Raw genomic sequence first — 12,364 nt, 5'->3', positions numbered from 1 at the left:
AGAGAGAGAGAAATCAGTTCTTACTTCCCCTGGAAAAAAATTCAGATTTGTTCTCTTGTTTCTTTGCCAAAAGCTGGCTTGCCCTGGACTGGATGGCCTCTCTCCCAGGTTGCATTATGACGGTGGCGGGCCCAAGGTGTTTTGCCTTGGTGGGTCCCTTTCCCTTTAAAAAAAAACAACAAAAATTATATTTAATGATGGTGTTTGTGTAAAGATAATTATAATTTTAATTTTTAAAAGTCTGTTAATGTTTTAAATTCTGATTTTAAAAGAAACTAAGACATTTTCATGAGCCCCTAATGTATGTTGGCTCTGGGCACAGCACCTGGTGTAGCTGATGGGCAGGTGGGCTCTGGCCCCGCCCCCAGCAATTTAGGTGTTTCGGTTTTGCTACAAGAGAGTGGGACATATGATGCGTTATATGGGACGATAGAAATACAGAAAAGGCCTAACACTTACTGTGCCCTGAGGACAGACATGCATTTTAACATTGGATCCTTCCAACAACCCTCTGAGGTGGGTCTTATTAGTGTGATAAAGCAGTGAGTAATGAATAATTCAGGACCGAGGAGATCCAGTGCTGAATGTCATCCAGATGGAGAAGATGGATGCTGACATTCGTCCTTCAGAACACCCAGCCACGTGTGTTGTCTGAACTGGAGAGGAGGGGGGAGACTCTGACTCCGTGCTGGCCTCCAGAGGTTGTTGGTGCTTATACTGCCTGACTCTAATCAGGAGAGTGAAAAATAAATACCACGAGTGGGCTGTCTGGAGTAGTTTGAGAACACATTCGGTTCTTGATACAAACTTCTTGCTTTTTAAAGTCTCTGATTGGGTGTGTATGTTTATATGTGAAATGCTTTTGCTGCATCCCACAACATTCGAGAACTTGTTTTTCCTTTGAATTTAGTTCAAAGTATTTTAAAACTTCTCTTGAAATTTGAGGTTTCTTCTCTGAGCCGTGAGTTATTTAGAAATGTGCTGTTCAAGCTCCAAGTATTTGGGGATTTTCTAGCTGTTTTTGTTACTGATTTTTGTTTTAATTCCACTGTGCTCTCAGAGCATACATCATGTGATTTCTGTCCTTTTAAATGTATCCCAGCGTGTTTTATGGCCAAGAGTGTGCTCTATCTCGGTGAATGTTTCATACGCCGAGTTTGAGAAGAGTGCATTTTCTGCTGCTGTTGGATGAAGCAGTCCACAGAAGTCCATTTTATCCAGCTGATGGATGGCATTCTCGAACCGGACTATGTCCTTACTGGTTTTCCGCCTGCCAGGTCTGTCTGTTTCTGAAAGAGGGGTGTCGAGGTCTCCAATGAGAATGGTGTGTTCGCTCATTTTCCTCGGGGCTCTCTCAGTTTTTGCCTCACGTATTTTGGCACTCTGTGGTTAGATGTGTATATGTTAAGGGTCGTTATGTCTTCCTGGGGAACTGAGCCCTTTCTCGTTCTGTGAGCTCCTCTTTTTCCCTGATAAAGACTTTCCTTGCTCTCAAGTCTGCTGTGTCTGGAATTAATGTAGCTACTACTTTTTGGATTAGTGTTAGCATAATATATTTTTCTCCATGCTTTTATTTTAATGTATAGGTATCTTTGTATTTATAGTGGATTTCTTGTAGACAAAATGTAGGTAGGTCTTGTTTCTTAATCCACCCTGACAAAATCTGTCTTATAATCAGTATACTTAGGCCATTGAAGTTTAAAGTGACTAATGATATAGTTGGGTTAGTATCTGTCATATCTGTTACTGTTTTCTATTCATGGCCTTTGTTCTTTGTGTTTATTTCTGTCTTCCACTCTTTTCCTGCCTTTTGTGCTTTAAGTGAGCATTTTACTTATTGTTTTAAGATTTTATTTATTTACTTTTAGAGAGATCAGAAGGAAAGGAGAAAAACATCAATATGTGAGAGAAACATCTATTGGTTGCCTCTCACACGTACCCTGGCCAGGGACCAAACCTGCAGCCCAGGCATGTGCCCTGCCCAGGAGTCCAGCCGGTGATGACCTTTTGATGTGCGGGACAACGTCCGACCAGCGGGGCCACACCAGTCAGGGCTAAGTGAGCATTGTCTAGGATTACATTTTCTCTCCTTTCTTACATATCAATTATACTTCTTTTTTAAAAAATATTTCAGTGGTTGCCCTAAAGTTATAATATACATTTATAACTAATCCAAGTCCATTTTTCAAGTGACATTTCTGCTGCTTCACGGGAAAGTATTTTATAATAACGAATTATTTCTAATTCTCTCTCCCGACCCTTGTATTGTTGCTCTCACTCTGTCCACTTGTGCATAAGCTATAATCACCAAATACAGTTTTGGTATTATTTTGAACAAATTTTTATCTGACAGGTCAATTAAGAATAAGGAAAATATAAATGTTTGTTTTACCTTCACTTATTCTTTCCTTTTTCTTTATCAGAGTTTCTGACCTATATCATTTTCTTTCTCTTTGAACAGCTTAACATTTCTTACAGGATAGGTAGGTCTATTGGCAACAAGTTTCCTCATTTTTGTTTGTCTGAGAAAGCCTATTTCTCCTTCACTTTTGAAGAATAATTTTTCAAGGTACAGCATTCAGGCTGGAGGTTTTTCCCTCTTGACACTCCAGATATTTCACGCCACTTGCTTGCAGGGTTCTGAGGAGAAGTCAGGTGTAATTATTTTCTTTGCTCTTCAGTAGGTAAGATTTGCCTTCCTCCTTCCCCCCACCCCACCCATCTATCCCCTCCCACCCCCAGGCCACACGGCTTCTTTCAATATTTTCTCTTTATATTTGATTTTCTGCAGTTTGAATATATGCCCAGGTGTAGGGTTTTGTTTTGTTTTGTTTTGTTCCTGCTTAATGTTCTCTGAGCTTTCTGGATGTGTGGTTTGATATAATTTGGCAAAATTTGCTGTCATTATTGCTTCAAATATTTCTTTTTAAATTTTTAATTATATTTTATTGATTACACTATTATAGTTGTCCTGATTTACCCCTTTTACCCCCCTCCACCCAGCACCCCCTCTCCCTCAGGCAATCCTACCTCCCATTGTTCATGCCCATGGGTCATGTGTAAGTATGAGTTCTTTGGCTGCTCCATTTCCTATACTGTACTTTACATCCCCATGGCTATTCTGTAACTACCTATTTGTACTTCTTAATCCCCTCACCTCCTCATCCATTCCCCCACACCCCTCTCCCATCTGGCAACCACTGAAGTGCTCTCCGTATCCATGATTCTGTCTCTGTTCTTCTTGTTTGCTTAGTTTGTTTTTTTAGATTCAATTGTTGTTAGATATGTATTCTTGTCATTTTATTGTTCATAATTTTGATCTTCCTTTTCTTTTAAAGATTTTATTTATTTATCTTTAGAGGGGGGAAGGGAGGGAGAAAGAGAGGGAGAGAAACATCAATGTGTGGTTGCCTTTCACGTGGCCCCTCCTGGGGACCTGGCTGGCAACCCAGCCATGTGCCCTGACTGGGAATCTAACTGGCGACCCTTTGGTTTGCAAGCTGGCACTCAGCCCACTGAACCTCACCAGCCAGGGCTGATCTTCTTTTTCTTAGATAAGTCCCTTTAATATTTCATATAATAAGGGTTTGGTGATGATGAACTCCTTTAGTGTTTTCTTGTCTGGGAAGCTCTTTATCTTCCCTTCAACTCTAAATGATAACCTTGCTGGCTCGAGCAATCTTGGCTATAGGTCCCTGCTTTTCATGACTTTGACTATTTCTTGTCCCTCAGTTCTTGGATATTCTGTTTTTTTTTTTTTAAATTACTTTTCTGTTTTGGAAGTTTCTATTAACATATACCTAAGCTCAGAGGTTCCTTCTCAACTGTGTCCAGCTTTTTAATAAGCCCATCAAAGGCCTTCATTTCTGTTACAGTGTTTTTGATCTCAAGCATTTTTTCTTTGATTCTTTCTTAGAATTCCATCTTTCTGCTAGCATCGCATATTGTTCTAGTAAGTTGTTTACGTTCCCATTAGAGCCCTTTGCCTATTAATCACAGTTATTTTACATTTCTGGTCTGACACTTTCAACAGCATCCTGGCCCCATCTGAGTCTGATTCAGAGGTTTGCTCTGTCTCCTCAAACTGTGTTTTTGGCCTTTTAACACGCCTCGGAATTTTGTCGTGAAAGGCTGACTTAATAATGTACCTTTAGTAATGGGGCGGTTAGGTGTGTGTTGGGAGAGTGCTCATAGTCCTTTGATTAGGTGTCTACTAGGCCTGTGCCCTTGGGATGTGAACCTCACAAGTGCTTCTCCGGTTTTTCTCTTTGTTCCCATCCCCTTAAGTGGAACCAGATGGCTAGCGGGCCTGGAGTTGGGTCTTCCCCGCCTCGGTGTGTGGCTAGAGCCAGCTGGGGCTGGGTAGTTCGCTCCCCCCAGATCACGTGGGCTCTGATCCAACCCAGGCCTGCCGGGTGCTGCTCAAGCAACTTCTCCTGAGGGCAGGCCTTGCTGAGAAGAACAGAGTGCTCTGGTGGGCTTCAAAACGGTTGCTCTCCCCATTCCTCTTGCTGGAAGCGCCACGGGGTTTTCTCAGGCCTTCACTGTGAGAACCTGGGAGGGGTCCCGGAGGCAGAACTCACGGTGTGTGGGGCCTTCTGGGACATTTCATCTGAGCTTTGTCCTCTCTGAGCCTCCAGTAGTCCGTCAATTACGGTTCAAGTTCCCCTGCCAGGCCCCGGGTCCTGAGCAGGTTTCTGCAGCGGATTCCTGCTCTGGTGAGTGCTGATCCTCTGCATCTGCTTGTCTGTCTCTCCATGTTGGGGGCAGTGGTTAGTGACTTCAGTCCTCTGCTGGAGCCAAGGGGAGTTGTTGAGTTTCGCCTTGTTCAGCTTTTCCCTGTTGTTAGGCTGGGGTGGTGACTTCCAAGCATCTTACACGCCGGACCAGGAACTGGACTCCTTTTCCTTTCTGTAAAATGATGCCTGAGTGACATTTTCTCGTCCAGGGTAGAGTTCGGTGAAAACATGCGCATTCTAGTCACTGTGTCTGTTATACTCCCTCCCATTTGGAATCTTGTCTGGCTACAGTTATTTCTCCCAAAATACTTCTTAGCTGTTAACAATGTAGTTCTTTCATTTGTGGTTTTTCTTCAGTTCTACTCAGCCCCTTTTGGGTCGCTAACAAGCAGGACTCCCCGCATCTGCTGGTTGTCAGCATTCAGACGGGCACGTGTCGTTCACACGGTTGTTCCCACTGTGGTGCCAGCTGGTCCTCCTGGGAGAACGCAGCCGAGTGCGGACGCACGTTGGCTGATGGCGTCAGGAACGAGTTTACGGAGAGTGTTGGGTTATAGAACGGCGGCTCAAAGCTGGATTTATAAATCTGGCTTTCTCTAAGTATGTTACAGTAGGTCTGCCTACACTGGAGCTCACGTGCATTTGGGGGCCCACTCCCATTACCTAGCATGACGACTTTCAGCCTTGCCTTCCTATTGGAATCACTGGGTGTATTTCTATTTACTTGGTTCAAGTAGGTCCTGGCGTCAGTATTTCTAAAAGTTTCTTGAGTTTTTCTGCCCTATATCTAGGGTCGAAATCTACTGGTTTATACCAAGGGGTGGCAAACTATTTCCTTCAAGAACCAGGGAGTAAATGTCTTAGGCTTTGAAAGTCATACAGTGTCTGCTGCGACAATGCGCCTGTGCGGGAACAGCCACAGGCAAGTGGACACGGCTCTGCTCCAGTAACTCTATTTATAGCTGCCAAAGTTTTAATTCATTTAACTTTCATGTGTCATGAAATATTCTTCTTTTGAGGTTTTTCAATTATTTAACAATGTGGAACCGTTCTTGTCTCCCAGGATGTACAATAACAGGTTGCATGTGGGACCTGGCCTGCGGGCTGCGGGTGGCAGCCCTGGTAATGGTTTATCTGCTCTACTCTTCAGTCCAGTTCCATAAGAGAAAATGTTTCCTTCCCTAGGTCACGGATAACATCATTAGTGGGCCCTAGCCTTGACTACTTGTTTTAAATAAGTCTTACCAGAACATTTTAAAACATGGCAGTGCTTTTCCTTAATAGCCTTAGAAATTGGAGGAGTTGACATGCTTTTTTTCTATAAGTAACATGCATGGCCTATATGCCTTAAAGCAGTAGGAAAGGTATTGTCTCGTTAATATACAGATAGTTGCAGGATTAATTCAGCTTCCCTACAGGGCCGTCCACCCCGGGGTTTTCCATCTTTCTACTTTATTATGTTCAATATAGTTCCTGTTGCCTACTCATGGTCACAAGATGGCTGCAGCAGCCTGGGCGTCACTTGCAGACACATAACATCCAGCAAAGAGCCAAAGTGTGTCCTTTCATGTACGTATTTTTAATATTAGGCAACCTTTTTTAGAACAAGCCTCTCCTCCTGTATAGGTCTCCCCTCAGTCCCCCAAACCAAATCAGTCCCTGGTGAAGACGAGATCGCCATGATTAACCGTCACGATGTGTCAGTATATCCCCTGGTGTCAGGGGTCTGGTCTGCCTGACATAGGTGGCCTCAGGATCTGAGAGCTGAATCAGGGTTCTGTGAACAAGGGACAGGAAGAAATGGCAGTTGGGAGAGAATCAACAGAGTTCCACACAGAACTAGAGTTTTGGGATTAAAAAAAACAAACAAACCTGAAGAAAGCAGTCTGCTGAGCCTCTCATTTTTATTTATTCATTCACTCCTTTGAAAGACCACTAGGGAATTGTTCAGTGAAATTCTCCTGACAGAACTCAATAATTTTCAGTCGAATAAGTTATATATTGCTTCAGTCTTCAAATCTATTATTTCTATCAGATTACATATAAAAAGAAGTGTATCCTATTTTAGATTATTTTATTTTCCTAAAACTGTACCCTCATTGTATATGTAGCATAAAAATGTTCATATAAAAATAATGATTTAAAAAGCCACCATTTTTTGGGTTCATTTTAAACCATCAAAAGGTTGTCTTAGTTTGCATTTTGTACTTTGACAAAAGGAAAAATATTTTCCCAAGAAGTTATGTCATGGAATAAGAGGTTAAGGACCATGTGCATCACCCTGTTGCTACCTTCCCAGCCTCATGGGTATTTGATTGGTCTCCCATGTGGCAGGTGACCCACCTCCACCTCCCCAGGTGAAAATCAGAAAAGGAGATTTGTATCCAGTCCAGAATCAGCTGTGTTCATCTCACTGAGAGGCCTGACCCTCAGTTTGGGAGCATGGATGGAAAGTCCACATTCACAGTTTTCTTGAAGAACGTCAGACACCACAGAAGGTGCCGCAACCCAGGACACCACAGAAGGTGCCGCAACCCAGGACAGAGAGGCCAGGCTTCTGGTCCCAGCGCTGCCTCCTCTGAGGTATTGAACTTCGGACAAGTCACGTAGCCTCTGAACTCTAGTTTTGACACCTGTGAAACAACAGTTTGAATTCTGTGATTTATAAGGTTAGAGCTAATTGAGGTTTCTCAGGAGATCCTAAATTTGGATTTTTCCTTTCCAAAGTTAAGCTGATTCCTACTGTCCCTGCTGCGTGGTGAAGGGGCTCAGTCACGGTGGCCCCTCAGAGGAGGGGTCAGAGCGGCAGCGTCCGGCTGCAGCCGTGCTGCCTCCCAGCCCTGGGGTTCCAGCACCAGGCGTGCCCACGGCACTAAGCCAAATCCTCTCCCATGCTAGGAAGCAAGAGCCACACAAAAAAGGAGATAATTTTGGAGAACTTTATTTTTTTTTAATTAAAATGTACGCAAATGTCTGTACTTTCATATTAACAGGGAAACCTATTTTGCCATTATTTACAACATAGTTGACCAGGGCAGCTCCTTCTAGAACTCTCTAGCCATCTTGAAGCCCTCACGCAGAAGAGGGACCATGAGCTCCTGAAACACCTGTGTAGGAAGGAAAGTTTTATTTGGTGGCACAAGCAACTACCTTTGGCTTATCGGCATTTTTCTGTTGTCTTTCTCTTCTGAGCTCGTTCTTCTGCTTTCCAGTAATTTTAACGTTCTGTTGTCAGCTCACAAAGAACTTCCCTTTGTTCCACATCAGGGGTATTATACATTTCAGAAGAGCATGGTCATCTTTAGAACCACCTGTAGACATCTTCCTTAAGGAACCTGATGGGTTCCCTGGACCAGCCTTGTCCAGCCTTTCCCCATTCATCCAGCAGTCTGCTCTCGGGCCAGATGCCCTTCCCTGTCGGCCTCTCCCATGGGCTCCAGTAAGGGTGGAGAGCTGGGTTTAAATGGCTTCCAAGGGCAGTTTATACTGGCACATCCAGTCCAGGTGAGCCCTCTGCATACTGAAGGCCCGCCTCCCGGGCCTCTCTGCCAGGGGGATTCCTGGTGGCCTCCTCGTAGGAGGGTGGTAAACACTCAGAGTGGGGGGCCGCCTCCCTGGGCAGAGGAGAGTAGGGGAAGTCCTGCTCACTGCCCCAGGGTAAGCCGGGCAGGAAGTCGGTCTCCTCGCCCCCAGGTGGGTGCTCTGAGAGGTCGATGCTGAACACCTGGCCCTGGGGCCGCCGGGCCTTGCAGAGGCGGTACAGGAAGAGCAGCAGAAAGGCCAGGAAGAGCACGATGGTGGCTGGAAGGAGGATGCACAGGAAGGGCTCCACATCGTCTTTGGTGGAACTTAGCTGCTGGGTGCCCTAGAGTCAGGGAATGAAATGACATTGAGTTAGATGGCAAAAGATGTCCCCTGCATTTCTCTCATCTTTTATTCCTCCTGTCACTCAAACAAATGCCTTGTTTATTTATGCCAGTAAGCTTGAGCCTACGTGAAACAGAGTGAATTGACAAGATAAAGTATGAATTTAGAATGTCCAGAATACACATCGATGACATCCTGCAATACTGTCACTAAAGCATAGATATTAGAGTGAATTTTCAATGGTAGGTCCACCAAGCATCCTTCAAATAACTTGTACTATTTATGTATTTTATGTATTTAGAAGTAGACACATAATGTTTTATTGCCACAAAAAAGAATCATATGGCACTTAATTTCTTTAATTGTGGAACAAAATCTGACATTATGTGTTCATATCACATGTAAATAACATTTTGAATCTGATTTGATAGCCCATTCTTATAATGACTGAGATTTTAAGATTTCTTCAGTTTGTTTTTGTATTATTTGTACAATAAACATGAAAAAGTTTGAACTCTTTAAAAGGGAACAATTGCACATAAATTCTTAAGCAGCCGACAAGGTGTTGACTTTGCACTATTAGCTCAGAAGATAGTGATGAGTTCTGATAGGGTAAATACTATAATAAACGTGAAATGACAGTTCAACAGCAAGATAGAAAAATAATACAAAACATGCTGTTCCAAATTGCGACGATGTTGCTTTAAATAAAGTTACTAGAAATACTAGAAACACTAAAATATTAAAAACATTATTATATAAAGCATACAGCAACAAATGTGGATGTTCATATCCACCACTAAGAGGAAAAGAAAAAAATTAAAGCCTTATTATTGTGTTTAAAACAAACAAAATCTACTTATTTAAAATAAAACTGAGAGCTGTGGTTCTCCTGTTTTTGGAAAGCACAGTCGTTTTTCTGGTGACGACCTGTGTAAAGACTGGCTTAGCCAGTGTTGACGGTATAATCATTTTTACTCCTTAAAGAATTTTCCATTAACGGGGGTGGAGGCGTGGGGAGGGAGCAGACTGAATGTGGGCGGTGGGGGTGAGTAGGGCAGGGCGAGAGTAAAGGGGGGAAAATGGGGACAACTGTAACTGAACAACACTAAAAAAATTTTAAAAATAAATAAGAATGTTTAATTATGTGTGTTATTTTGACTGAAATTTAACTGGCATATTTAATATTGGACTGCCAGATATTTTGTCTTCAGTAAGATGTGAGTGAAGATATTTTAGATTAGAGTGCATACAAATTAAATGCTTGGTTGGGAAGCAGGCTGTCATCTTTGGGTCTGAGGGTTCTGGCTGCGAAGTCCAGTGTACCTGCTAATACCCCGTGACCGCACCATTCCCTCATGCCCTCTGAGCCTGGGTTTTGTTCTCTATGAAATGAAAATAACATATTTTTGTAAAGCGTTGGCATGAGAATTTAATGAATCAATATGTATAAAGTGGTGGGTGAATAATAGTTATTTATATATTTGTGTCTTGGTGTCTCAAATAGTCAATCTAGAAAATTAATTACTAAAAACAACCAGAAGTCATCTAGGAATTTATTGATAAGAAGTCTATAGAAATAGTGAAGGAAAAATTGGACATTCCTAAGTTTATATTTTAATAGCTATATCTTTTCAGAGAAAATATTTTAGCAACATTAATATTTTTATGTGAAAAAATATTTTTATCTGTGTGGTTTCTGAACTATGGATTCCTTCTTTTGTCTTACACATAATCCAGTTTATTATCTGAACTATTTATTTAAAATCTTTTGTGACTTAATAAGGGACTTTGACTCCAAAAGCTGTAAGAGTAGATGGACTCATAAATAATTTACTTCTTAATAACATTATTAAGAAATCAAGGTGGACTCAAAAAGCCACTTAACTGTGTTTATTTTCTCCCTCTAGATGGATCATTAAAAACTTTAAAGCTATTATCTCTTAGCACTTAAAGCAATCACTCTTCAATCTTGATAAACATGGGCCATTTCGAATGACTTTATTCTCCACCAGTTACAGGAATGACAATGGCTCTTGACCAGTCACCAGCTTCAGCATCGAAATATTCTATTACACCCTGCAGGTTCACTATGCATGAAATGTAAAGATTCTTAATGTTTCACTTAAAAGGCTTGATGTAATAAACCCTATTGTTCATGATTATGCCACTTTTGGCATTTCAATACTAGTTGCAAAAACCTGTGAAAGGAGAAGCACCACAGAGCCCTCCTGTAATCGGTACTCCTGTTGGCCGAGTTAAATTTATCCAAATACTGAGCGTCGCTGCTTAGCTAACATAGCACATCAGGGCAATATCTTGAGATAAAGAATTCTTGTTTTCTTGGAGCTGCAGGACAAATTTATGGTACCCTTAATTTACGTATTTACTGATTCATGATACATGGGTTCAAATTGTTCTACTTTTCTAAAGTGCAGAATGGATGTCTTTACTTTTTCAGTCAAATGTCCTAATTTGTTTAGTTCTTTCAAAGTGGTTTCTTAACATTTAATATATCTCTGATGTGTATATTGATACAAATGCTTTGTTGTTCAGGGACTGGGTTAAAGAAATATCTAATTAAAGGTGTAACCGCTGAAAAATCTATTGTTATGTATATATGTGTAAGTGTTTTTCAGTACAAGGTGGTTTTGCAGAACCTAATAATCTGATGAGTTGATTTTTCCAGAACACAAGAAAACAGGTTCATTTCCCTTTTTCTTATGGGATAGCTGTTATCACGCATTTCCCTGCTGAGGATAAAGTGAATTGAGTTCTATCAATATTTTTCCTCAATGCTGTCTCAGATCAAGGCTTCTTTGGTGATTTCCTAGACAGAGCGAAGCAGCTGCTGCATTTCTTAGTAGAGACAGAACCTCCTTAACCCACTGCTACCCTTTCAGAAGAGAGATGCTTGACTTCCACCGCCTCTTAGAAACAGAGAGCATTACACAGCCGGAGAGCCACGGGAGTTTATGTTGTGTGTGTAGACGTGGCTTACTGAGCAAAGAACAAACTTGTAAAACCACGGCATAACATTTTGTTGACTCCTAACTTCAGGTGTCCTTGGACATATTTGGTATACCATGTGTTCTGAGAATATATTTGAGGCAAGTTTTACTTGAATTTAACATTGTTAAAAGAATACAACTTTCAAGGTTCTTCCTTAGACCACACCGATCAGTGAAATCACAATTTTTGTGTTCCTCATGATGCCAGATGTTGCCACTAAGTTTTACGATCCTAAGCATACAGGCATTGTTGGTTTAAAAGCTGACCTACTCTGGGGAAGAAAAGTCAGAAGTCATAGGTACAGACCTGCAGCTGGGTCTCCTGAGGAGGCAGGCTTGGTTCGCTAGTTAACCACTCGTATGTGCCCCTGCCGGCGTGTCCGAACTTCCTCCAGCTGCTGCCCCACAGTCCTTGCATGCTTTCCTCCAAGCGGTGCGGTGCGCCGCACCCTTCCACCCCGCTGCCCAGATTTCAACAGCGCTGCTTGCTCTTGGCCTGGATCCAGCTTGGGTGTGCGGGGCTGCTGGCTGCTGGTAAACGCGTTTTCTAATGAGTGACAACAGGGGACAAGAGACCAACCAGAGGGACCTCTCAGGACTGACTGTATTTAAATTCAGTGCCTCTGGCTCTGCGTTGGTGGCCTTTATCGCGGTAAGGATTGGCATCAAATATCAGAATCAGAATAGATTTCAGACAGCGGAGTTCTGTGCATTAGCATTACTCCAGTGCAACGAATGGCGCAGCGA

The 12,364-nt window shown here is 42.3% G+C and overlaps 1 protein-coding gene across 1 annotated transcript; it reads right to left on the bottom strand.

Moving 5' to 3' along the window:
• Positions 1-8,220: 8,220 nt before the first annotated feature.
• Positions 8,221-12,035, bottom strand: SMIM28 (small integral membrane protein 28). The gene is made up of 2 exons (XM_045843568.1): positions 11,925-12,035; positions 8,221-8,604 (listed from the first exon to the last, which is right to left on the bottom strand). Exons 1-2 carry the CDS (start codon positions 12,033-12,035, stop codon positions 8,221-8,223), a joined length of 495 nt encoding a protein of 164 aa, XP_045699524.1.
• Positions 12,036-12,364: the final 329 nt, after the last annotated feature.

The sequence above is a fragment of the Phyllostomus hastatus genome, unplaced genomic scaffold (assembly GCF_019186645.2).
Source record: "Phyllostomus hastatus isolate PE091 unplaced genomic scaffold, TTU_PhHast_1.1 phas_contig_40, whole genome shotgun sequence".
NCBI classification, from domain to species: Eukaryota; Metazoa; Chordata; class Mammalia; order Chiroptera; family Phyllostomidae; genus Phyllostomus; species Phyllostomus hastatus.
Note: the sequence above shows the minus strand (reverse complement) of the source record. Positions and strands in the feature narration are given on the sequence as shown.